The sequence below is a fragment of the Scomber japonicus genome, chromosome 9 (genome assembly GCF_027409825.1).
Source record: "Scomber japonicus isolate fScoJap1 chromosome 9, fScoJap1.pri, whole genome shotgun sequence".
NCBI lineage: Eukaryota > Metazoa > Chordata > Actinopteri > Scombriformes > Scombridae > Scomber > Scomber japonicus.
In genome coordinates, this window is record NC_070586.1 from 35,866,065 (window position 1) to 35,892,775 (window position 26,711).

At 38.6% G+C, this 26,711-nt stretch overlaps 1 protein-coding gene across 1 annotated transcript in view; it reads left to right on the forward strand.

Annotated features, from left to right (window-relative positions):
* Positions 1-26,711, forward strand: part of cacna1ba (calcium channel, voltage-dependent, N type, alpha 1B subunit, a) — a 172,499-nt gene that overhangs the window by 86,456 nt on the left and 59,332 nt on the right. Inside the window, exons 8-20 of the mRNA XM_053325836.1 lie at positions 2,232-2,347; positions 2,504-2,599; positions 7,620-7,664; positions 11,488-11,569; positions 14,838-15,055; positions 16,483-16,595; positions 18,166-18,278; positions 18,433-18,564; positions 19,466-19,538; positions 19,616-19,733; positions 19,900-19,967; positions 21,260-21,366; positions 24,283-24,348. Coding sequence (XP_053181811.1) covers positions 2,232-2,347; positions 2,504-2,599; positions 7,620-7,664; positions 11,488-11,569; positions 14,838-15,055; positions 16,483-16,595; positions 18,166-18,278; positions 18,433-18,564; positions 19,466-19,538; positions 19,616-19,733; positions 19,900-19,967; positions 21,260-21,366; positions 24,283-24,348 — 1,347 coding nt within the window. The remainder of the gene's footprint in view (positions 1-2,231; positions 2,348-2,503; positions 2,600-7,619; positions 7,665-11,487; positions 11,570-14,837; positions 15,056-16,482; positions 16,596-18,165; positions 18,279-18,432; positions 18,565-19,465; positions 19,539-19,615; positions 19,734-19,899; positions 19,968-21,259; positions 21,367-24,282; positions 24,349-26,711) is intronic.

The following is a 26,711-nucleotide window of genomic DNA, read 5'->3' on the forward strand; positions in this document are numbered from 1 at the left end:
GACTTCTACTGCATACACACTGTACTTATATCAATGCATGTGCACACATTCATTAACATATATATGTTGTAATGATACACTGTAACATGTGTGAATGGATGTGTAGAAAAGGCCCCAAAGTTACAGGGTTATTGAGAGTTTATTCCTATTGTGGGCTTTGTGTTCTGTGTGATGTTCATTCAGTGTGGTGATATTGTTGAGGTGAGCCAGCCCAGGTGGGGGGGGGGGGTTGTATCTGAGGGGGCGTGCGCTTCAGTTCAGTTAAGCTAAAAGGTGTGCGGTGCAATGGCTTCAGTACCAGTGATCTGTGCGTGAATGAAAAGTGAGTAGTTTATCTGCTGTACTACTACTATTGTATTTCGTTATGTTGATGTAACTGGAGATAAGTTTATTAGTTAATGTGTAGAAGAGGTCGGAGTTTAATTGCCCGCTATTGTCAGCTCCAGAACTAGCACCCAGCTAGAACTTCTCTTCCCTACAGGATGTGTGTATTTGAGTGAGTCTACACATGTATGTTTGATGGTGATTGCTATTAGATGACCTCAAATAGAACTGCAGTTTCTGGCGTTTTGAGGAGTGTGTGTGTGTGTGTGTGTGTGTGTGTGTGTGTGTGTGTGTGTGTGTGTGTGTGTGTGTGTGTGTGTGTGTGTGTGTGTGTGTGTACATTTCCACATTCTTAGCTCTCTGCCTAACTTAGTGTGGAGTTGTCTGTGTAATGTTTATGTTTGTGCTCACGCTGGCAGAAGTTTCAATATGTGTGACACTGTGTGAGAGTGTGGCTGAAAGCTACAAGGCTGGGAAATCCTAGCTGCCACAGTTTCTCTCTGCGCACACACACACAAACACACACACACACACACACACACACACATATACACTCACAGTCAAAACATTAAACGCACCCAATACACAATACACATAGATATATAACCACACAGTTCGATTTAGACACAGTGGCAGGCACGTACACACATACACGCATGCACACACACACCCACAGGAAGGCAGGCAGACAGCCACTGCAATGCAGGATAGAGCTCCCCCCCCACCACTGTGTGGGAGACACACCAATCACTGAGCTTTGGGGGCGGACTGGAGATCCCTCACTCTGTTGTTCTAACAGCCTATTTTCCTCTTTCTCTCTTTCTTTTCCTTTATTGGTCTTTCTGTCTCTCTCGCTACCTCCTTCACCCTCTCTGCTTCATCTCTCATATCTCAGATTTTGCATCCAGCTTCATTTAAAATGAAAACCATCTTACTGGCATGACATAACCCTATTTCATGTAGGCAAAGCAATGCAGTTGTGATGGAGATAATGCTGTGAGCACTGTGTCATATTTGGACAAAGAAGTGTGTTTTTTTTATAATATTCATATTCTCACAGCAGATTAATGACTTAGACAGATATTTCATTTGATTAATCATGTCCTCTGTGTACTAATATATGAACGTATCATTCAGATAGTGTGTTTGTAAGCATCACACTCATCCTGCATGTAAACACTCATATATTTTTGTCTCTCTATGTCTTCTGCTGGCTGGCATTTGTTGCCGTGGCGCCACACAGATAGGATGAGACTGAAAAAGGAGAGATTAATAACACACAGAGAAAATCTACTGTGTAGCACCAGGCTTGTTTCATGCAGTAATACAGACAGATATATTCAAGCTACAAGATGTCTGTATCTCATAATGCACCTGTGTAAACTGTGTTTTGTTTTATTGCTCAGAATAAAAGGAGATTTTGTTCATTTCTTCTTTCAAAAGTTACATATGCTCTGTGTAAATGTTTATGCTTGGGGAGAAGTTTCAAGTTTAAGTGAAGTCACAAGTCATTTGTGTTAAAGTCAAACTTGAGTTGAAAATCTGTCTTCATTTTTAGTCTGACTCAAATCCAAGTCATGTGACTTGGCACCTTAGTAGTATTTGTGGAGAAAGGACAGAGTGCCTTGTTGGATACAGACACAGGCTTGCTCTAAGCATTAGACCAGCTCTGCTGTCAACAGTCACTGTCACTGTGTGACAGGACACTGACTCTGTCTTACCTGGTGGAAGCCAGCAGGCTGTGTCTGTCAACAGTGGAGTGCCCCAGGGTCTATGTGTTGGCTTCAGCTCAGATCCTATAAACATTTCTGTTTGTGTGTGTGTGTGTCTGTCTGTCTGTGTGTCTGTGTGTGTGTGTGTGTGTGTGTGTGTGTGTGTGTGTGTGTGTGTGTTTGTGGTTACTACAGGGAGTTTGCCAAGGAGAGAGAGCGGGTGGAGAAGAGGCAGGAATTCCTGAAGCTCCGCAGACAGCAGCAGATAGAGAGAGAGTTGACTGGTTACCTGGAGTGGATCTGCAAAGCAGGTCAGACACAAATACACACACACACACACACACGCACTGAACTGAGTCACATATATTTAAAGATAAAAAAACAAAACACATTTCCTGACTTTACTGTAATTGATGTTGACACTAAGTGTGACCTCCTGTAACTGGTGTGTGGTATTTGTGTTGCAGAGGAGGTGATGCTGGCTGAGGAGGACAAGCATGCAGAGGAGAAGTCTCTGGATGGGGCGTGGTACAAAAGGAAACAGCACAACTCTGGTGAGGACTGTCATCTTCAGATTTCAATGTAAAGACAGTAAATTAGCAGAAGATATGCATAAACAATTCAGCACCATGTTGGAGGTGTGATTGGAGTTGTGATGTTCACAATCTAAATATAACAAAACTAAACCAATATACACTGGTATATAAATATCTAAAAAAAAAAAAAGATTCATAGTTTATATCAGGTTTCATATCATCAAACTTTTACCTAATCATATGACAGGTGAATATTTTGTTTCCTCCTTCATTTAAACATATTTCAGTTCTTTTTTAATATTTTGAATTTTTTTGCAGTTTTGAACCAGCTGATCTGTTTTTTCTACTGTGCCATTCAGCCACTAGCTGTCAAAGTCACAGTGAATGGCTATTTGAAGAGTATATTGCTTCTTGCAGCACTCACTATCAGAAGTGGAAAGTGTGACTTTCACAATGTTAATCAACAATTACTTTGTGGGCGCACAAATTTACCAGCATTGGCACTCGCATCATTGTAACTTGACTTTGTCAATTCATAAAATTCTTAAACATAAGATGTCATCATTTTCTTACTGTTTAACTGTAATAGCTGTGTAAAACCCTCTACAGTGTCCTGCTGTTATTACAGACATATCTGAACTAACTCAGCCACTTAACTCGCCCCAGACTTCAGCACAGTTTTTGAGATGGTTGATGCTGGGGAGAAATGGTGACTACTGTGAAAAGTAAAAAAACAAAAAAACAAAAAACATCACACAGCTATACAGTGTAATGAAAAAAAAAGAGTAATTCTTTAAATGTATGGTTTTAACAACACAACATGATATTCAGTGACTAGTGAGGCTATAATCCATGGATGTTTAGTTGTAAATTGTCATTTGTAGGATAACTGCAAATGTCAATGGCATTTGTATTTGATTTGCTTATCTATGGAGCAGAACCTGGTAGCTTCAGTTTTACTGTTGCTTACCATGACCACTGTAATCAGCAGGTGTACACAATATAAGAAACAGGTAGCGAGGCTTTTTAACAAGTGAGAAAAGGAACAGCAAGACTACTGGGATGATGGATGAGGTGGTATATGAGAAAGGGAAAATGTCCTCTATATTTACACAGAGAATAATTCAGTAATGACACACAGCTGGGGAGGCAGGCAGCAGTGATATGAGGGAGTTAGCAACAGGTGTTGCACAGTAGCAAGGAATGGCTAGGTGTGAAAACACTCACAAATACAGAATGAAATAATACTAGGAGGTAACTGGGATACATGTGACAGGGCTTAGTCCTTTTGAATTAGCCTGTCAAGCTATTTAAACATAGCTGTTCTAGCCCCATTAGCAGCTAGCAGCTTGAACTCTATTCTCTTTGATGCTAGCTAAACGTCTGTAACTTTAGCAAGGTTAGCAGTAGCAGTTAGCTCATTTAATGTAATGCAGGTTTTAAAAAAAGTAGCACGAAAAAGAACAAACAAACTAATGCTGGTAGTTGTAATTATTTTAATGTAGTAATTATATATTTTTTTGTGTGGAAAAACATGAGACACACCAGTGGCGGCTGGTGAATTTTTTTTTTGGTGGGGCTGGTGTGCCAACAGATTTCCCTGCCTAATCTAGCATAAGCATTCAAATGAACAGTCGGAAAATGACTACAGTTCCACAATAATAATTTAATTTCATAGAAAAAGTAACAATTTACAGCTATAATTAGACTTTATGCTATCAAATACTATACAATACAATCAAGGGATAAATTCACAACAAGGGTATGATTTCAGCTGAATCTATACAAATCAATAGTGAGTGAGTGAATGAGTGAGTGAGTGGAGGGGGGAGTGTCTAAGGTGAGTGTGGGTTGAGAAGAGAGAATGAAAGAGAACTTTTCCTATTAAAATGTAACATATACAAAGAATTTAGAACCAAGTTATTTTCAAAAATTAAACATAAAACAGATGATTTTAATACCCTCTCTAATCAAGACAAAAAACAGCATCAGTGTCATACATTTGTCACAGCCTGTCACAGCATTCTCCACAACTATATTACAATTACATAATATTACATATTGACAACATATAGCTATATATACACAACTTAAAAGACACAAGAATGTCTCTGGTCCTCTGTGTGTCTGTTCCTCTGCATGTCTTCTCCCAATATTCTCCGTTTCTCTGTGGGTGGCTCCTGAACAGGTCCCCTGTACTCCTCATCCTCAATCAGATTAGGAACAGCCTCCCTGATCCAATACATACATTTTATGAGTCAGTTGTGAAAACTGGTTAGGGATATATTAACCAAACCCAAGGTTGTTATAATTATTTCATCTAAACTTCACAGATAAATTAATAATTTGAATAAGATGACACAAGCATTTAAGGCTACACATAATTTATGCAGAGAATTAACAATTAGGCTAGGCTACCTAATAATGCATTTAGCATACCTGATAGCCTGCATGCGGTTAATGAATGCCTGGGTGATTCCTGCGATGTAGACAGCATCGATGTTTCAGTTTCAGTTCCAGCTCCTTAAGGAGCAGTTTTTCCTCCGTCGTCCGTCTTGCAAAAGGGTAGATTAATAATGGTTTAACCACCGAATTTGGTGGAAGCTGCTCTTGAACTCCGGTTGTCACCGCCATCGTCGTAGCACGTATTTTTTTCCCCGCCGTAGCGTAGGACAGAGTCTGGGAGTCGCAATACGAAAAAAACTATCGCTGGCTCCTCATGTAGTTTTAGCAATCCTAAACCTTCACGCATTTTACGTAGCAGTTGGGCTGAAATTTCCAGCGCCCCACCGGCGTTAAATTTGGCGACTTTGATAGGCCAATTATTCATAATTTCTCCCTAGCAACCATACCGGATTGGCTGTTTAGCTGCAGGTCAGGGGCGCTTTGCCGAGCGCCCCATGAGAGAATGATACACTGTCTGTCAGTGGAAATTCACTGTTTAATGAGTGTCAGTTGGTGGAAATGTTGTTTAAATGATTTAAATTGCATGTAGGCACACACACTATTAAGTAAAACTGGCATTGATTATTTTTTTTAAATGTAAAAGATATTTTTTTACCCCTAAACAGCTGGTGGGGCGGAGCCCCAGCGCCCCCTATGGGCCAGCCGCCACTGAGACACACATTATTGCAGGAAGGGTATTTTTATATATCTTAAAATGTGTCTAAGGGGAATCTTTAAGCTTTTATGTAACTGGTTTGCAATACCTGCAGTGTGTCCTTTCCATTCAAGCCCTTGCCAAATGAGTTCACACAATTCTGATATTACTGATATCACCAGCAGAGAAATCTCTCTGTATGTCACAGTGAACAGAGTTTTTAATCTGGAAAATGAATATGGGCAGCACTAGGGACTTCCACCAATGAAGCAACTAACATGTGGGTGTAAAATAACTAAAATATGCAGCTCTTCTAGACTTTCCAAATGTTATTGGACCTAATTGATCAATGAGCATTGCACATTTCACGAAGAATGTGCAATGCTCAAAACAATTTATCTCCCATTTTACAACTGCAACAGCAGCAAAGGCATAGGCTATGGCAAAGTTTATGAAGTAAGTGTTTTTGTTATTACTCTCACTGCCAAAGGGCAGAGATAAAACTCCAAACTTAGAGTTAGTTATTCCACTTATAGACATTGTGTGAATGCAACAGTCCAGCATAATTTTGCTATGTCACTGTATAGGAAAAGCACATGTGTAAATAATCTCATGAATGATGTCTAAATTTCATGGAGCTGCTTGAGTTTCAGGATCATGGTTTTGTGCATGCTGACTCACTGTCACACCGTTACGGCTTATTGAACACTTGAATAGAACAGAGCCATCAGTGTTAATGTTATTAGTAACACCTGTGCTTTTCCTTCTATGGCAAGTCAATAATGTCTGCTGTTAAAAAAAAGCTTAACTCACTTTAGTCTTAGTCCCTTTAACTGGATTATTTTAAGTGTTTATAAGTGTATCAATAAGTATACACAATGTAATATACTGTACATACAGCTATAATATATGTGTTATGATTGACACACAAATCATTTGTTTCAACGTATATTTTTAAATAGCATTTTTTATGTTAGTGGATCATACTGTATGTGTGAATGGATACGTGTCTTGCTCCATACTGTTAGTACTGACCACCATGTGAGCAGCAGAGTATGTGGCTGACACAGATACATCACTCCCACTGGCATCACTCTGAGGTGTGTGTGTGTGTGTGTGTGTGTGTGTGTGTGTGTGTGTGTGTGTGCGCGCGCGCGCGCGCGTACGTTCTCACACAAACACACATTCCCATCTTATCAAGACCATACCGCCTCTGATCTGCAGCCTCACCCGGGGTAACAGTCACGCTGGTTATTGGTAGAAAGGTGGAAGGGTAATGAGATTAGAATAAAGTAGAGAGAGCGTGAGGCTCAGTGGATTTCAGAGGCAGAGTGGGAGTACAAGAGCCCTTCACACAAATTTAAAGCTCTTCTCTGCTGCGTAGTTTTGATGCGCTCACTGTTTTTTTTATAGCTCTCAACAGTGAAAGTGGACTGTGGAGTTATGGTCGTGTCTCAGAGGGGTTGGCAAAAATCAGACTTGTAGCATTGAATTGCAGATTTGAAGTGACTTATTGCAAGAAACCCCAAAGAATCCTTTGTACATCTCATATTTATCAGATGTCATCAGCCAGAACACATGCATTTCCTCTTTTCCACACAATGGTCTATCTTTTACACCACCACCTTACACTGTAAAAATGACAACTAGCGATTGCTGATCTCATTACAGTTTTGAAATTAAACTGACTCGGAAATATGGCTTTGCAATAAGCAATCTATAAACTGTTGTCTGCCCAGCACATTTCACCCATTGTTGACTTAACTACTATTTTTAAATCAGCTAAACAAGAATTTGTAAATCTTTGGGCAGATTTTTGAGTTAAATTGGGCAAACTCCGTCGATTGCTCATGTGCGCATGCGCACGCAAGCCTGAACCAGTTTGACCGTTTTTTTAACAGCTTTTAGCACCTGTGAAGGTGTGCGCCCGTCTGACATTTTGTGGAGCAAAAAACCATGTGGTGGGAGCTGACAAAACTTTCGCTCTAGCAGGTAAGCTAAGTGTGTTTTTACTTTCATCATGCTGAATTTGTGCAGACTGACTTTTTTACTGTATGTCATTGTCTGCTGTTGGTAACATTTACACAGTCCATATTTGTAATCCGCACGCACCTTTGCCTGGCAGGCAACCCATATTTTCATTTGTTAATCAGTCTGTCAATCACACTCAACCTTTATTTGTGACGGTACATAAAGTAGATATATGATTGGTCAGACGGAGTAAGTCCCACCCTCTGCACGCTAGGGTTTGAGTGAGTCAAAACCAAAACAGCAGAGTCAAAACAGTAGAGTCAAAGTAGCAGTGAGAGCAGCGGTTGGAGCAGACGAGAAAGTCAGAACAACGGTTGTTAACCCACTGAATAACCATTAAAGTATACTTATCTGAGACCGAGAGGTGTTTAAAGATCCATGAGCCAGGAGTAGCTTTACTTTTAACACTGTCTTGGTGAGTTGCCCGAGCTAGTTAGCACTAGCGCTAGCTAAGTGTATTAGCCACGCTGTGAGTTGATACGGGAGGTGGCAGAAAACGTGTATTTGCTCCGGGACTCTTGAACCTGGCTTATCACTGCTGGCTACTGTGTATGTTAAGAGTTAACGCTGCATATTTCGACTCTGATAACCTGATAGAAAGTGAGGTATAATGTTTATTTTGCTGGTGTGTGTGTTTGGTTATATTGAGACGCACTGTTAATGATGTGTGGTATTATAAGGACTGCTAAATATGTTCATTCATAACAAAAACAAGTTAAACCCATCATAATTCGTGGTTAAACAGCTAAAATGATTCATGTTGATTAAAATGTTGGTTAAAAATTTGTAAAAATGTGAGAAATACTTACATTGAGTTAAAAAGAAACTGTACAGTTAAAAAAGATAATTTATTTAATCATTATTGTGTTACAGTAATGTGTTGAGATTTATACATATGGCCATAAAAGAAATGTTTAGTGATGTCACATAAATAACAGTCCTGTCTTTATACAGGCTGGGTTTTTGAGAACCATTAGATTTGGATCTGGATTCTCTCTGTTGAGGGGAGATGGCGAGCCCCCAGTGAGATCTTTCCTTAATCGGAGGAATGAAGAACCAATGGCTGAAGAGGACACCACATTCCTTCTTCACCTTCACCCATGTCTCAGTGTGGTAGGACCACCACGCAATTCACTACTTGAAATCCCCCCTGACTTGACTTAAACTCTTTTGACTTAAGCACGCTGACTGATATCAACACGGACATTTCAAGAACAGTACACTCCATATAAACACTCTCAGTTGGGTTATGTTTATGAAAGCCTGAAATATCGATAAACCAGTGGTTATTGCACTGAACTTTATTTTCTATTTTTCATATTTCTTTTATATATTTCAATACAGTAAACTTACCTTAAACGCACCTCGTGGCTCCATTTATCTATTGTGTCTGTCATTCTTCTTTTCAACCCTCCTACTACGAACCTAGTTGTTGGTCCATATATTCTAAACCCTGTGGCACATAGTGGGTTACATTTCTTATTAGGAATGACGACATTACAGTACTATACTAATTGAAATTCTCATGTTTTCCACTGGATACTTTTAAAATCCGACATTGTGTCCCACCAGAAAACAGCAGCACTGAGAGGCCTGCCTATCTACCTCCATGAAGATGCATGAAGTGCTCGGTAAGTAATAGTAACTGCAGGAAAGACAAATAATTCAGGTCATGCAGCTAATTCCTCATTCCCACGAGATGTTTTTAAGTAGTTAATCCAAAATGTAAAAGTACACCTCCCCAGGGCAGTTTATCAGTCCAGATAATTTTGGGGTGAGGGTTGCAGTTTTCCACTTCAGATCCCTTTTTTTCTGCTGAGGGGAACAGTTGGTCATTTTGGGTAGTGTTTCATCACAAGGTTGGTGGGTGACATTGATTAAAGAAAGAGATTTACTTTTTCTGGTTAATACGTCCACAAGTTAACTGGGTGATTTACAGTTCATGTAAATCACCCTCCTTAAACTACTAAATCTATTCTTAGCTATGTTAAAATTGCTTTATCAGTTTTCATTGAGATTTCATTCAGATATCAGTTTATAGCTGCCCATTTCCTTCTGCCTTTTTAACATTTCAACTTCTTTTAGCCCTTATGAAGCCAATCATCTCTCTGCTTACAAGTTGTACTTTTCAGCTTTAGCATTAACCTTTTCAGCACTCACATATTTTTTCAGAAAATGTTCTTTCTAGTTTGTCTTACTTTTTCTAAGCTCTTAATAATGTATCTGTTCTTCTTCCTCAGGACTCCAACACTTTGGCACAAGTGCTGCAAGGTGTGTCTGTTGCCATCCTCACTGCTACATGATGATGGTGTTGGAAGAGGACATTGTGCTTCATAATATTCCAAACCTCTCTACTGCCATGGCATACCTCTTTGGCCTCCTGTATGCCCTCAACATTGATAATCCAAAACTTTCTTTCAGGTTTCAAATACTCAGCATGGAGGAAGATTCACCCCGAATGTTATGCTTTTTACACATGTTGTATTTATGATGGTTTTCCTGTGTTCACTGGTAAACTGAATAAAACATTTCAGATAATATGCAGCTGTAGTCTGTATTATTAATTATCTATTGAGCAGTTTTAAAATAAAATTATAGCAACATAAATTTAGCTTGATTTATGAATGTAAAATGTATGTTTATTCAACAAGAATATTTGTGTTAGGTGAATCAAGAAATATATCCCATTGAAGGAATAATTGTATATTTATACAACATAAAAATCTGTGTTTGGTGAAGGTAGAAATGCATCGCATTCAAGCATGAAGTTCTTTATTAGTCTCACAGTATCCTCATAAGGTGAACAAAAAGATCTGAGTTGGCAGAACTCTTGGCAAAACTTAAAAACCTTAGTTAAGTCAACAGCTGGCAAAAGTTGAGAAAACTCAAATCTCTTGCATCATGTTGCCTTGATATTTTACTTTTTCTCAACTTTTTCATTTTTACAGTGTACTCTTCTCATTTTATAGCGGCTGACCTCCAGCCTGCCAGATTCAGGCTAGCTTCATGCTGGCCTCGTGCCTCACCCAAATGACTTTGCATGAACCATCCTGTTTTGAACACTTTACCTAAAATGACCTTACAATACCATATCATCTTCACTTTTGGGGTCCCCAGACTCCCACACAAAAAACCAATGCAGGAAAGGGCAAATACTCAGCAACATCATCGGCAACACTGAGCTAGGAAGACATTTGGAGATTTGATGGCACTTTTGTTCATTAAGGCAAAACAAATGACATCTATACATCCAATGAAATAACAATTTACTTTATGCAGGATCCCTTTGAGAATATAAACAACAAGTTCCTCTTGGTTGTTTTATGCTTCATGTGTACTGTATATCTATGTCAGATGATCCAATACAGGGGCAAATGAGGCCTTTGCTTTGTTTTAATCATATTTTAGCTTCCATGTAGTGTCTGTTTTAACAAGATTCAAGACAACTTTATTAATCCCTTGAAGGGCAATTCATTGACATTGCTTTGTTGTTTCTGACAATGATTTAATCTTTGTAAAACACAAGATGTATTTAGTGTGAATAAATTAATATTTAATTGAATGAAATGAATCAGTCAGATATGAAAGGATTGTGAAACTTTACACTTGACAAGAAGTTTCTAAAAGAAGAAAGAAAAGAGTAGGAATCTTAATAGAAGAGAGATAGAAAAAAAGAGAATCTCCTTCTTATTGCACTTTAGCAAAAGCTTAATGAATTTGAGTTAAACCAGATCAACTGCTTTGTGACTTGTGTCATATTTTTCCCCCATATTGTATTTTGCAGTGCTGAAAAGAGCCAAGAAGAGCAAGAATGACCTCATCAATGCAGAAGAAGGCGAGGACCACTTCACTGACATCTCATCTGTTGGTGAGGACCATACCTGAGACACAGTATCTGTCATATTCCTGCAAAGCTACACAACATTCAACCCTCACATTGTGTCTTTACTGCATGTTGAAGGCAACAAACAAGCAGCTTGGTCTCTAATAGTGCAAATTATGTTGAGTTAAAATACTGTAGCTTCACAGCAGAAGCTAAATAGGCAACATTAAATTGTTATAATATTCTATCAGCCTCATTAGAGTGTCCAAACACATGTTTTCATTTGTTGTACAGAATAACTTAAACAGTCAAAACAGAAGGAGATATCCAAATCTAGTTGGCTGACATTAGCTTAGCAACATTTCCCATGAAACTATTGTTTTATTAAAATGTCTAATTGTTACTGCTTTTTACACTTAAACATATTCTTTCATTAGCCCTGAGTCATATTGACTTGGATGAGACAACGTGTCCTATGATTCACTGTGCAAGAAAAAAGCCTGTCACTTTGCTCATATTGCAAACACTCCTAAAGTCACAGTTTCACATCTATCTATGCACAAGAGGAAGAAACTGAAATATAAAGACATTGGATTTCTCTCATTTTAAACCAGTAACACAAACCCCCCCCAATGTTTCACTTTAACTTTATTTAAGAGACAAAGAGATAAGATATAAAAACTTACCATAGCAATATGTAAAACTATGCTAAAACCCAGCATGCAGGCTCATATAATAGGCATTTAACACAGCACAGTTTGACTTGTTGCACAAGGAAAAGCCCAGCTGTTCCTGATAACACTAACGAGGCCTCTGTTCTATTCAAGTGGAATTAATTTCATTATTTACACCTGTGTTTTTCCCACTGTGACATTTCAAGATGTCTTCTGTGAAAAAGGTCTATATAGTGCACATGAAGTGATAGCATAATATCATCCAGCCATCATCATTTAGCGCAGTCATCATTGGTTAAAACATAGGCACTCTTACCACCCACTAACTGTTAACTGGAAGAGCCTGAACAGTTTAATGGTACTCTGGATTTGGCCTTTAGCTGTCATCTGTTAACACTTTACCTTTTAGGATTGTTCCTGTTTTATTGCCTCACAACATTAAATCAAAGAGGATTAAATGAGTAAACATGTGAAGTGGCATAAAATGCAAAAACTCATGCACAAGTACCTCAAAATTACACTTAAGTACTGTACTTGAGTAAATCTACTTTGTTCCATTCAGCCACTGGAAGTTATAATTGCTGTCAAATACTGCACAACATTTAAAATGTCCTTATATCTGCAAACTCTTTATACACTCATTGCTGTTTAGGAGAGAAAGGCAGTTGGCTCTTTATCCACAGTATATGATGCATGTTTTTATCACCAGACAAGAGATTACCAAACAAAGTAATAGGTAATGAGCAGCTGTTGCAGAATGAAAGTGGAATGAAAGTATTATTATTGGTGTCATTGCTCTAAAATGACTATAAACATATACCTGTAATCAGTGGCGCAAAAAGTGGGTATGCACTATATGCGGCGCATAGTGGCGCCACAATTGAGGGGGCGCCAAAGCGATGGGGGTAAAATTATTTCGAGTCTGCATTTTCTGTATTTAACAGCGTTTGTGCATGTGTAGTAAATGATATGATCAATAACAGAGGCACGTCACTGATTAGGCGCCCCTCCACCTCCCTCCTGTGCCCCTCCGATAATCGCCTCCCCTCGGGGGAGAGAGGTGAAGGCACCGGAGAGCCTCTCCATACCGGAGCGCCGGCGCGCGCCCCCTCGAGCACGCGCTAGAGCAGGAGTGTTTTCATTTGAATCGTGTTGTCATTTGATGACAGGGACCTAATGACATGGAGAGACAGAAAATAAAGCTCTCGGGGGCACAAAACAGAAAACGGAAGAGGGAGAAAGAGAAAGATTTTGCAGGGATGAAAAAAAGCTTTTCAAAGTGGTTGAAAGACAGTAGGTAAGTTATGACAGTGTATCAAGAGGAGGCTTATAAACATTCAGGTTAGCTAAAGCTACTACTAGTAAAACAACAGGTTACTGTTGTCTGATCAGTATTTACAATATAACAGATCATGACAAGAAAAATAAAGGAACTGGCTTGTGGTTATTTTGTTGTTCAGACAGTTATCTTTTTTTTTTAACTAGATGGTGAATCATAAAACAGATAAATTATAGAACTTGGGAGTGATACACTTGAGTTTAATGTCTTCACTCAGATATAACACTCCAGTGCTGTTGTGATGTATCTGATAAGTCAGATCAGATGCAGTGTCCAATTAGTAACTGATATCCAATAAGGATAGGCTATCATTTACAATTAAAATTTCATAGGTGGAAATATGTTTATATGTGGTTTGACTGCTTGCTGTATTTTTGAAACCTCCTTAACACAAAGTTCATGTCATTCAGGTGTGAGGATGGAGAGAAAGAATCAGGACACACATCCGAGCTCACGATGCTCACTAGGGGCACTATCGTAAATCTCATGACTGTCTTAAAGTGATGTCGTCTTAACCCTTAAAGGGGCATTTCACTCAAATCATACAAATAATACAAACACAAATAATAGTAATACAATAACATAAAGTGACTGAAATTACAGCTGGGTTACATAACCATTAAAAAAAAAATTCAGGCAGGGGTGCCCGGTGGGGTGGGGGGGCGCCTGCAATGTATCTGCATACCCCTCAGAAAGTAGGTAGTTGCGCCCCTGCCTGTAATTCAGTGCTTGTATAGATAGAATAGAACAGAGTGGGATAATGTGGGTCTTCAGGTGACATAGTATGAGTCATATGTCTGGATTAAAATAGACCAGGAAATGATTAGTCCACTAGTCTTCCTGTGCTAGTAATGAAATTCTAATAGAACAATTTTTTTCCTTTCCTTTCGTGTCCAGTCCCACTTGACATTTGAGCTTAATTTAAGTTACAGAAGGTTTAATATAGTACAAGGCTAAATGGGAGCGGTGATGAGCGCAGCGTCGTGATGTAGAAGAGCCAAGGGCTTCACTTTGCTTACATCACAGTCAGAGCTGGTCAGAGTATAAAAAGCCTTTAGTTGAGAAGGGTACAAGTTAATTATCTGACACAGTTGTTCCTTTGGCTCTTCCCACTAAGCCTTTTTACACCGTGGAATCCACATTTTACAAGAATTCAACTGGATCATGCACACTTCTCTACATTAAAGTTAGTGTTAAATGTATGAGTTAAACCAAAGCATTCACAGTTTAAATTGATAAGACGACCTTGGTTCTAGACTTGGTAACTTTATTGCCATTTTGGTATGTTTTGTCCCAACTGCCCCCCAAGGGTCGCCATTCGCCAGGGCCAGCGTGAAGGGCAAGACCGAGAACTCGTCTTACTTCAGGAGGAAAGAGAAGAGGATTCGCTTCACCATCCGCCGTCTGGTCAAGTCTCAGAGCTTCTACTGGACCGTGTTGTGTCTGGTCAGCCTCAACACGTTATGTGTAGCTATCGTACACTACGACCAGCCGGTTTGGCTCACCTATGCACTGTGTGAGTTCCAGGAGTTACATACTGGCTTAGATAGGTTTTATCTGCACAGCGAATTTAAAGACAGACATGAAGTGTTCAATTCATAAACAAACATATTCTGAAATCAGAAATATTGCTGCTTCTGTGCTTTTAAGACCAATATATTAGGGTAGTTAATGTCAATAATATTACCGACTTCTCCAGTGTCAGTATTTATCATTATCAATGTCCTGATACTTGTCATTTGTGACCATGAAGACCGCCATTCCATAAAAGTTACATGGTCTCGCTTCAAAGACGACAGCTTTAGAGAACTTGGTGGTTGCAACATTTTCTCATATCAGCGTTTCAGTATGAGGGATGATTGTCTACACGGACACTCAGTTTTCTGCCAAAGTTAGAACAGTATTGTTTTTCTTCACATGAGGGATTTCTGTGTTGTGTTTTTTTTCTGTGGCCCTCTCGCTGTGACTGATCCTCAGTCATCTGGGTCATGCTGGTACAATATAAGGATTTATAGACTAGGCTAGAAAAAGGAAAGGTCATGTTTCTGTGCACAGAGTCTGCTGACTGTTGTGGTGTACATTACCAGCACTATCATCAGTAAGGCATTTTAGCTAATAGGCCTATGTATATATATTTCAGATAACATGTTTTTTTATATTGTTAAACTAACAAATAGCCCCAAACTGTTTTTGATTGTTTCTTTCTGTTATAACAAAAATACAGTCTGTGCATTAAATGTACAGCAAGTCCTCCAAATTGGCCATATGACACCATAATGATACATAGAGCTTTTTGATTCTGGTATCTCTATCAGCTGTAATCAACAGGACAAATCATTTGTGTGTGCTTCCCAAAACTGTTGTAAATCACTGTTAAAGCAGCTGTGCGGAATGTTTCTCCCCCTCCTGGCAATGAGAGTAATTACAAAAACACGTGCTTATGTTACAGGCTCTGCGGTAGCCCACTCAGTCACTACTGTTGCTGTAAAATCATATTTCTACAGCCATGGATAAAATGGATAAATCAGAATTTGATCCATTCAGTCAGCTAACATTTGCAAAGTCTAGATGATCATTCATCAACCTTTATATGTATCATCTCAATTGTGCCACTGCTTCTGGTCATAACTACTACAGCTGCTAGGTGCAACTATACTGATTATAATCACCTGTTTTCATAGCAACTGTCACTCTTATTCTTGACTCAACAAATCAAAGTACCATTGTACATTTCATGTACACACATGTGAGCAAACATACACCTCACACACTCCATCATGGAAGAATACAGCAGTTATTTCATCAAACAATATACTTTGTGTTTTATTTGCTGTGGGCACAGCTGAACAGGCAGACCAGCTCGATTGAGTTGTAGAAATCAGCAGGGAGGACCTATTTAACCCGGGGCATTGATCTGTGTGTTTTCTTATTCTCTCTGGACAGACCTGGCTGAGTTTGTATTCCTGGGCCTGTTTTTGGCAGAAATGTCCATGAAAATGTACGGCCTTGGACCCCAGAACTACTTCCATTCCTCATTCAACTGTTTTGACTTTGGGGTGAGTTGTCAGTTGCTCAGCTGGACTGAAAGCAATCAGTGTTTTTTAGAGCGTAAGCATGTGTAGAGTGAGTCAAATGATTAAATGACTGCTATGTAAGAAAAAAATGTTTTGATCACAGCCAGAATAAGAAAAAGTTACAAATATCACTAACAAAAGAGAGTTCCATCTCCAGCTGCTGATGGACTATTAGCAGACATGATCCTCATTATTGTCAAAATCAACAAACGAATTTGAAAAAAAGAAAGAAAAAAAGTTTGTAATTAAATATGTATTTGTATGTATTTTTGAAAATAATAAATAAACATACAATTTAGAATTTTAGTACTGTACTTACTGTCAAAAGTTTGGTACAGTTTTGATGTATTTGTACAGTACTTTACTTCTACTACTAGTATCTTTATTTTATGCTACTATACTTCTGTCTACATTTTAGAGGTCAGAATTACACTTGTAATAGCTAGTTACTAGTTACTTTTCAGATTATGATTTAACAATAAAAAACATGATGAGTTAATGAAATAAGTAATTTTACCCATAATATCGCTGGTAGCTTATAACATCTACTGTATTTCTGTCACAAACGTTAGCATATTTATCACTGGTAGCTATTATCTACTATAGTTCTGTGACAAACGTTAGCATATTTATCACTGGTAGCTAATATCTACTGTATTGTATTTCTGTCACAAACATTAGCATATTCATCACTGGTAGCTAATGACATCTACTGTATTTCTGTCACAAACATTAGCATATTTATCACAGGTAGCTTATATCTACTGTATTTCTTTGACAAACGTTAGCATATTCATCACTGCTAGCTAATATCTACTGTATTTCTGTCACACACATTAGCATATGCATCACTGGTAGCTAATGATATCTACTGTATATCTGTCACAAGCGTTAGTATATGCCTTACTGCTAGCTAATATCTACTCTATTTCTGTGACAAACATTAGCATATTCATCACTGGTAGCTAATGATATCTACTGTATTTCTGTTACAAACGTTAGCATATTCATCACTGGTAGCTAATGATATCTACTGTATTTCTGTCACAAACATTAGTATATGCATCACTGCTAGCTAATATCTACTGTATTTATGTGATAAACATTAGCGTATTCATCACTGCTAGCTAATATCTACTGTATTTCTGTCACAAATGTTAGTATATTCATCACTGCTAGCTAATATCTGCTGTATTTCTGTGACAAACATTAGCATATTCATCACTGCTAGCTAATATCTGCTGTATTTCTGTGACAAACATTAGCATATGCATCACTGCTAGCTAATATCTACTGTATTTCTGTGACAAATGTCAGCATATCCATTACTGGAAGCTAATAAAATCAACTGTACCTCTGTCACAAACGTTAGTGTATTTATCTCTGCTAAGTTGTGTACTGTATGTCTGTCAGAAAAGATAATGCGTTTACTATCACTGGTAATAGAGTACTGTTTCCCTTGTTTTACTGCTTCTTTCACTTAAGTAAATGTTCTTAGCGTTCTTCCACTACTGCTGTGGAGGAGGATGCAATAACCAGACTGTCTTCACAGGTGATTATTGGCAGTATTTTTGAGGTGGTCTGGGCTGCCATCAAACCGGGGGCCTCATTTGGGATCAGTGTCCTCCGAGCTCTGAGACTGCTCAGGATCTTCAAAGTCACCAAGTGAGTGATCACAGATGTCTGTCTTCACAATACTTCAGCCTACTGGGAACAAGAATTTTTGTATATTTTTATATGCGTGTGTGTGTGTATGTGTGTGTGTGTATGTGTGTGTGTGTGTGTGTGTGTGTGTGTGTGTGTGTGTGTATGTATGTAGGTACTGGAACTCTTTGAGAAACCTGGTTGTATCTCTACTCAACTCCATGAAGTCCATCATCAGCCTGCTGTTCCTCCTCTTCCTCTTCATTGTGGTCTTTGCTCTGCTGGGCATGCAGCTGTTTGGTGGACAGTGAGTAACTTGTTCCTACTGCGAATGCTTGATGTAAAGAAATAAAACAGCTAATGAAAAGAGAGACTAGTGGCTTCCAAACTGACATAAAGATAGACTGACATATAAGTTTAATAAAAGTTAGACTAAAACTAAGTTAAAAAGAGATTAAAAGACAAAAGAAACAGATGAATACAATAAAATAAAACTTACAGCATCATATAAATGTTAAATAATGTAAAATAAAGTAGAACAAAATGTTAAAAAATCAAAACTAATAGAATAAAAAGCCTATACTGCACTTCTGTGTCCAGAGCATCTTACTCATTCTTTTTGCTGCTACGCTGTCTTTACACTCCAGTCAAGAGTTTAAATGCTAATAAACAGTATTGGTACCTTAAAACCTGAGATCAATTTAGATAGGAAGTAAAATACAAATTCCCATTAGAATTTGATGGAAATAAAAACATTTTACAGACCTCTAAAAGAAATTCAGTTTCCCCCCTTTCTGCGCTCTCCTAATGAGAAAAGCTCTCATGTATTTTTGAGAAGACACAATAAATCCTGCTACCATCACAACCTCCTCTATCTGCATCCTTCACATTGGGTGGAGATGTACAGTAATTAGGTCCCAGCAGACTGACAGAGATACAAAAATGTCAGCATTAGCACAACTCATCCATTTGAGGAGAATAAACAGTCAGAGATGAGTCATAAGGTCATACACACACACACACACACACACCAGACACAGAAGAATAGAATGTAATGGGTATGTATTGTGCTGGAGTAATCTGCAGCAGCCTAATGGAGAGAACACGCTGCTTCATCCTCTAGGACGTGGAGGACTGAATGTGACTGCTGTGGCTTCAGAAGGGGTGATTACATCATTACAAGACTGATTGGTTTTCTCCCCCCGCAGGTTTAATTTTGAAGACGAAACGCCGACAACCAACTTTGACACGTTCCCAGCAGCAATTCTCACCGTCTTCCAGGTAAAGGTCAAATTCTTTTCTTGTTCTGCTTGTAGCGCCTGAACCGGACTCAGAAAACTTGTGTGTCTCTCCTGCAGATCTTGACCGGAGAGGACTGGAACGCAGTCATGTATCACGGGATCGAATCACACGGCGGAGTCCACGGAGGAATGTTCTCCTCCATTTATTTCATCGTGCTCACCCTCTTTGGAAACTGTATCCTGCCCAATTGATCCAAACTGATTTACCCCCCGTGTGGTTGTCAGGCGGCCCCCTTGGACGACTTCATCATCGATTTTTTTTGAAGAACAGCTGCGATTGTAAATATTGATTCTGTGTTTATCAATCATATGATCTTTTTCCTGAGACCACAAATAACCAGATACGCTCCTCAACGTCTTCTTGGCCATTGCTGTCGATAACCTTGCAAATGCCCAGGAGCTCACTAAGGTACAGTATTTCTTTACAGCTGGCTTCATATGGCTTTATACCAGGAGAGAGGGCCGCTACCACTATCAATAAAAGTCCAAATTTGACATGCACATGGCCTTTTATCCCTATTCTTTACAAGACAGTGAATACTTGTTAGTTTATTGATGTCATAATACTGTCCACTGTGGGAGTGAGATTGTTGTAGCTCATAACTCCATCTTATTCATAAAAGAAGATGATCAATAAATGCCTTTGATGCCAGCACTAACAAATAAAAGCCAGGTGAAAAAAAAGGGAAAAAAAAGTTCAGTATTCATGTCATACTCACTACTCTGTTGCTATCAGTGTAGTTTTCATTCACTTGATATTATTGTTTCATAATCACTGTTGTTAAGCTGCCATTAACTGAAACTCTATGCTTCCTGCTAATTTTTTCACATTAAAATCCTACCAGGAAAGGCTGAGATTGTGCCCAGTATGAGCTGGAAGACTTTTAATATGAACCATTTCTATTCATTTGAAGTGTTGAGTTTCATTAACAATAACTTCACATTTCAGTGCACGAAAACAGTATTTCTGTTAGACGAGACTCAGAAAGCAGCAGAGCGGTAAATATGACATAATTATCATTGTACTGATGGAAATTAAGGGCCCGACTGATACTGGATTTTTGGAGCCAATACCGATATGAAAAAACTTCCAATATCGATATGTCAGCCGATAATTTTATCTATGTAAACATACAATTAACACAATAAACTTTGTTGTATATTGCAGTAAACATCACTGGGTATTTAATAATTGTAACTATAACTAACTAAATAAAAAAAAAACATAACAAAAACACATGTACATATATATTTAAATTGAATTAAGAAAAGGGATCAAATATACATTAAATACTGGCTGTATAACTTAATGGCACATATCGGACAACATATACGCCGATGCCAATATATCTGTAATAGAAAAGGAAATGTATGTTATTTATGCATTTATGAAGGTAAACATCAAGTTAACAAGGTCTGCCTCTTGATTGGAGCATGTTTCAATCAAGTCCCTGGTTCTCTCTGTCATTTAGATAAATTGGAGAATCTGTGATAGGAATCTGTTTGGCTGGTTGATCACCAAAAATCAGCCAACTGCATGTACTTGTTCTCAGTTGGCAAGCTTATTAAATGTCCACACAAAACTCAAATCAGCTGGAAATTCTGTATTTCTGATGTTGCTGACACATGTAAAGTAGTACAATAGTGTTACATAAAGGTTGTATGCATGTACGTGTGTATGTTTTCACTCATCCCGTGTAGGATGAAGAGGAGCAAGAGGAGGCCATCAATAAGAAGCTGGCCCTCCAGAAAGCCAAGGAGGTAAAGGAGGTCAGCCCCATGTCGGCCGCTAACATGTCCATCACAGCGTAAGTATCAAAGCCTCTTCTGTTCTTTTACTGTCTTACTTTAATACACACCAACAGAAAGCACACAACAGCTAACCTGCTAGAAACACTAAAGATTACTTCATCAATATGTCAATACACACAGCTCACACAGACACACACACACACACACACACACACACACACACACACACAGATGCAGGACTGAACACTTTGCTTAGAGGCCAAGTGTGTAGGATTTAGTGGCATCTAGTGTTGAGGTTGCAGATTGAAACCAAATGAATACCCCTCCCCTTTCTAACCTACAGTGGCCCCACAAAACATCAAAGCCCCTCTCTAGAACCGCTGTTTTGGTAGAAACATGGCAGTGCAACATGGCAGCCTCTGTGGAAGAGGACCCGCCCCTATGTAGATAGATCATTCTAAGATAACAAAAACACAAGGGTTATTATTTTCATGGGGTTTTATACAAATTAAAGTATATTTCATTTCTGCCAAGGCTGTTCTGCTAGATAATACAGAATTCTACACACTGCTCCTTTAATGACCCTGAGATTTGTGGATCAGGACATTTCAGACCTGATCTGCTCATGAAATTTGAATGTTGATTATATGTATGTATTGTCCAATTTCAAACACTCCTCACCATCCAAACATCAACAAAAAGACAATAATAAAGACCACTTTTGACCACTATTAGCCTTATTTTCATTTTCTATATTAACAACAACAACAGCAAAGCTCCACATTTATTGCAACTTTTGTTTGTTATATATGTTAATATGCTCATGCATGATGTGTGTCTGATTTAGCTCTTCTGTTGCTTTTCCCAGAGTGTATTTCTGAAACAAAGCATAATGTAGACTAACCTCCTCAGACTCAGTGTCCAATGTCAGTTTGAACATATTCTTCACTTCTTTTTTTCACAAGGCTATCCTGAGCTGTAGATTTCTAGAAAACTCATTAGCAATAGCAATATTAATAGCCTTTAAAAGAGTCAGTGTCAATGGATATCCAACCACAATGTGCTCTTTAAAGCATAAACATGCAGCAGAACAAGCAAAGACACTTCAAACTGTTGTGCAGTTAAATATAACCCTTCATACAGCTGCCTGTACATTACAGTGTATGTTGAAATGTTTGATATATATGATATTTCATATATTTATTGGTCCAATCGTTTACCCAGGCAGCTCCACTGGGATATAATACAGTATGTATTGTTTTATATTTGTTTCACATATTTTTTCATAGCAGTCCAAACAAAATGTACAAAACAATGTACAGCACAGTTGTAGACTCTCTTTGCTATTCTTCTAACCATACTGTCCTGTATACTGTTCTATATTTTGTTACATGCAACTGTGTTATTATGCATTAGCTGTGAAGTCTTTTTGTGTTACACAAACACAAGAGAGCTGCTGTGGCACATCAATAATCTCATAGGTGGATTTGAACCTCAGTGGGAGGGGTGATAAAACGGCACTAATTTATATTTTTATATGAATAATAGATAAAAGGTTGATAAATAGAAGCATACAGGAAACTGAGTTTGAATTTAAGCTGATAATAAAAATGTCCCAGCAGTTTTGAAGGATCAGATTTATTCATTCATCCTGTGGTAGCTGCTATAGTCCAAAAAACGTGTAATATCACATTTATCTTTTTATATTAGAGCTGTCAAATAATTGTTTTTTCTTTAATCACAATCAATGAATTTCAATAGTTAATTGTGATTAATCACATTTTTTATCGCATGTTTAAAATTCTATTATTTTGCATTTCACAACAGTTTTGAAGCCCATTAAACACGTAAAGCCATTTTTACCAGTATATCTTGATTAGGATTCAAATGAATGCAAAGAAAGTCACTTTATGAATTTTTACTTTTTGCATCATTAGGCTACCATACAAAATTAGGCACTTGATTCCCTCGCTCCTCCTACCTCAGGCTTTCAATGTAGAGACCTGAGGTAGATCTACCCCTGATCTCTCCTGAGATCTTCTCAACTCCACTACAACAAGGTTAATGATCCACACTTTTATTTTATTATAAAAAGAAGATGTAACATGCAGATGAGTGATTAACAGGTTAACGTTGACAGCTCTAATATACATGTAATATCTTCACAGCGTGATATGTAAAAGAGAAAAGCATCCTGTCACCATGTTGGGAGATTTTATTTCTTAATGAGTTTACTGCTGCTGTGCTATATATATATAACATGCACAGTACTTCTCTGAATGTAGACATACTCTCATATCACACATATCTCATATCATATACACAGAGCTAAACTGGGCCATTTTTTTTTATTATTGAAGCCTGATGAACTTCACCTGACTTCCCACTGAATCTATGGATTTGAATAAAATTGTCAGTAGCAGCACAGTATCCTCTGTTTTTACTCGGTGCTGCAATCCAACTCCGACATTACTGTGTTTTGACACTTGCCTCAGCTCCACCCATTACATTATTCTTGTATCCAGAGCAGCTCCACAGCTACAACTATCTGTAAAATTCTATGTATCTATCGCATGACTAGTCCTATTCAATTTTGCTTGTTTATATAAAACTTGACTCTGTCAGGTATGGACTTTAAGATTAATGCCACTTGTTCATTTTAGCATGAAAACTGTATTAAAGTTAAATCAGATGAATCTCGCTGTCACTACGGCAGTGAAAATGTCTGACAGTACATTTGTGTGACATTTTCCTTTTCCGGTTCAGTCTTGAGTCTTGTGTTTCTGAGCTTTTTTTGAAGTGCCCATCGCATAGAAATGTGATGGGAGACACAAAGAGAAGACAGAGAAATGTGTCGAATGGTGTCTGGTTGTTTCTCTGACTTCATCCTAAATGATGTGTGTCCCCACCCCAACCCCCCCTGCCCCTCCCTCTCCTCTCCCCTCTCCCATGTTTGTTTTCTGCATGTGCAGTTTTCTAACACGCAGTCGAGGTAACGCGCACTCTAGCAGCTCATCCATCTGCAGCGTTAACTCACTGTGAGTTATTACCTCTCTGTTATACAATTTTGAAATCCTCCATTATTCTCCTGCCATTCTGCTACTAAACTCTGTTTTCTTCTGTTCTCACCATTATACGTCATTCTCCAGTGTTGAATTGTTAAAAAAAAAACACACACAAAAACACAGCTTGTCTGTTATAGAGCTGCGTGTATCAATATTTTCTCCCGTGTTCTGTTTTTTATTGTTTCTCTGTGATTGACGAGTGTCCCATGTCACTGTGTTAGTGATCATGGTATCTGTTTGTGATTGGCATCTATTGTGTGTGTCCTGTATCCTTTTATTCCTATAGATTTCAGTATACTGTATATATTCTCATATTGTATGTGTGCAACGTGTATATTTGCAGCTGTTAGTCATCTCCCAAGGCTGGTTGTAAATGTGTATTGCATGCTATTACTGCCTTATCGGCTTCTGTCTGTGTGACTAATCATGTTTTTGTATTTGTTGTACAAATGAAGAACATGATTAGAATCACGTACAGATGCTGAGTGACTTGAAGGGTCAAATTGATGTGGGATTTTGAAGGTTTACGGCAATACTACTGGATTGAAACTGCTGATTAAGGATTTTTCTTTTTGTCAACACATCTCATGTACAGAACCAATTAATTGATCTACTAACAAGGATTGTGTGTGTATCAAAACCTGATACTGTATCCCAGACAGCATGTCCATGTGGGCCCCACATGGGTTAAATGCGGGCTACGTGGGTACTGAGTGGGCATGGGCTGGAATTGGGCAAATTTTGCGTCCCCACATGGTTTCAGTTACATAGGCCCCACATGTAAAGCCCACTTGGACTTACTGTATGAGCCCCATAAGGGATTTAAGTGGGCTAAGGGAGCATGGGCATAATTGTATGGGCCCCATATTGTTTCAGTAACATGGGTCCCACATGTGAAGCCCATGTGGGCCCCATTTAAAGTCCATTCTGATCCCACTTAGATCCCATATGGGTCTCATGTAACTCACCTAGTGGGGCCCCACCGGAAACCCAGTCAGAACTCACTTGAAGCCCATATGGGCAAACACGGGTGGGGCCACCATGGAAACTGCAGACAAACCCACTTGGGACCCATATTTGCAGCCCAATTGAACCCTTATGGGGCCCACATGGACATGCTGGCTGGGATATCATACTTTAATGGTGACAAATGCATATTGGCCCTAAGGACAAAAAGCAAAAGCACAAATATCAAGGAAATGTGATCCAAATCCAAAAAATGGGAATTGTAAATTACTTGAGATAAACCCAGTGCATAAATACAGTCCATTAGACCACAGATCATGGGATTTGTTGACGGTATAAATAAAGTAAGCTTGGTTCTATCCACTATCTTTAGAAGCATTTTCCATGCCCTAAAAACACCAAACGAAGCTATGCTAACTAACTAATCGTAAAGAATTCATATGAAACAGTAGCTTTTAATTTGATCATAAAATGAGGTCTCTTTGCACCCATTAGGGTCATGTTTAAATACACATACCCTATTAAAGCAAAAGCAATGCCAGATTCAGCTGCTTTAATATGCAAGCTTGGCTGTCAGTGAACAAGAGAGAGTTTTCCATTCTCATTCTACTCACAGATCAGATTGCACTGCACTCTGATTATAAAGCAGCTTTAAGCACTGTGTTGCTTGACAGATAAGTCTAACAACTGGAAGTCACATATTGTGGTTTTTAATTGGCGACGAAAGGCAATTTGGTGCTCGACACTGCATGGACGCTCTGACATGTCGATTTGAGCAACAGCTACATGCACACACATCACAGAGGCCACTTCTACATAGTTATAAACTGTATCTGTAGTTACTTGTACAACCCCCGGTCCTTTCTGAGATATCTCAAGGAGGTACGTCTCATAATGAAACACTGAAACTAATGCAATCTGTCAGGCAAGTCAAACATCCCTCAGCTTTTCAACACTGCAGTGGCACAATTGTGTATTCAGCGTCTCCTGTATCCATTACTCCCTTGCTTCTACTCAGCAAAAAGTTACTTTTGAGTTTTTAAAATATAATTTTGCATCTCTACTGTACATGTTTCTGTCTCTTGTCAGTTCTCTATAGCTCATTTGCCCCCTTTGTGCTTTTGTCCGTCTGCTATAATATGTTTTTGTCCCTTTTTGAAGTTTCTTCTGTCCCTCTGTTTGTTTCAATGCTGCTCCCTTTATGTGTTTGTAGGAGTTATGTCTGCACCCCAGTCCATCACTACCTGAGGTAAACCCAACCGCCTGCAAGCAAGGTGGTCGATGATGATGATGATGATGATGATGATGATGATTACATGCGTAAAAAACATACATGATCACGTTCTTATTATTTACATTGTTGGAGCAAG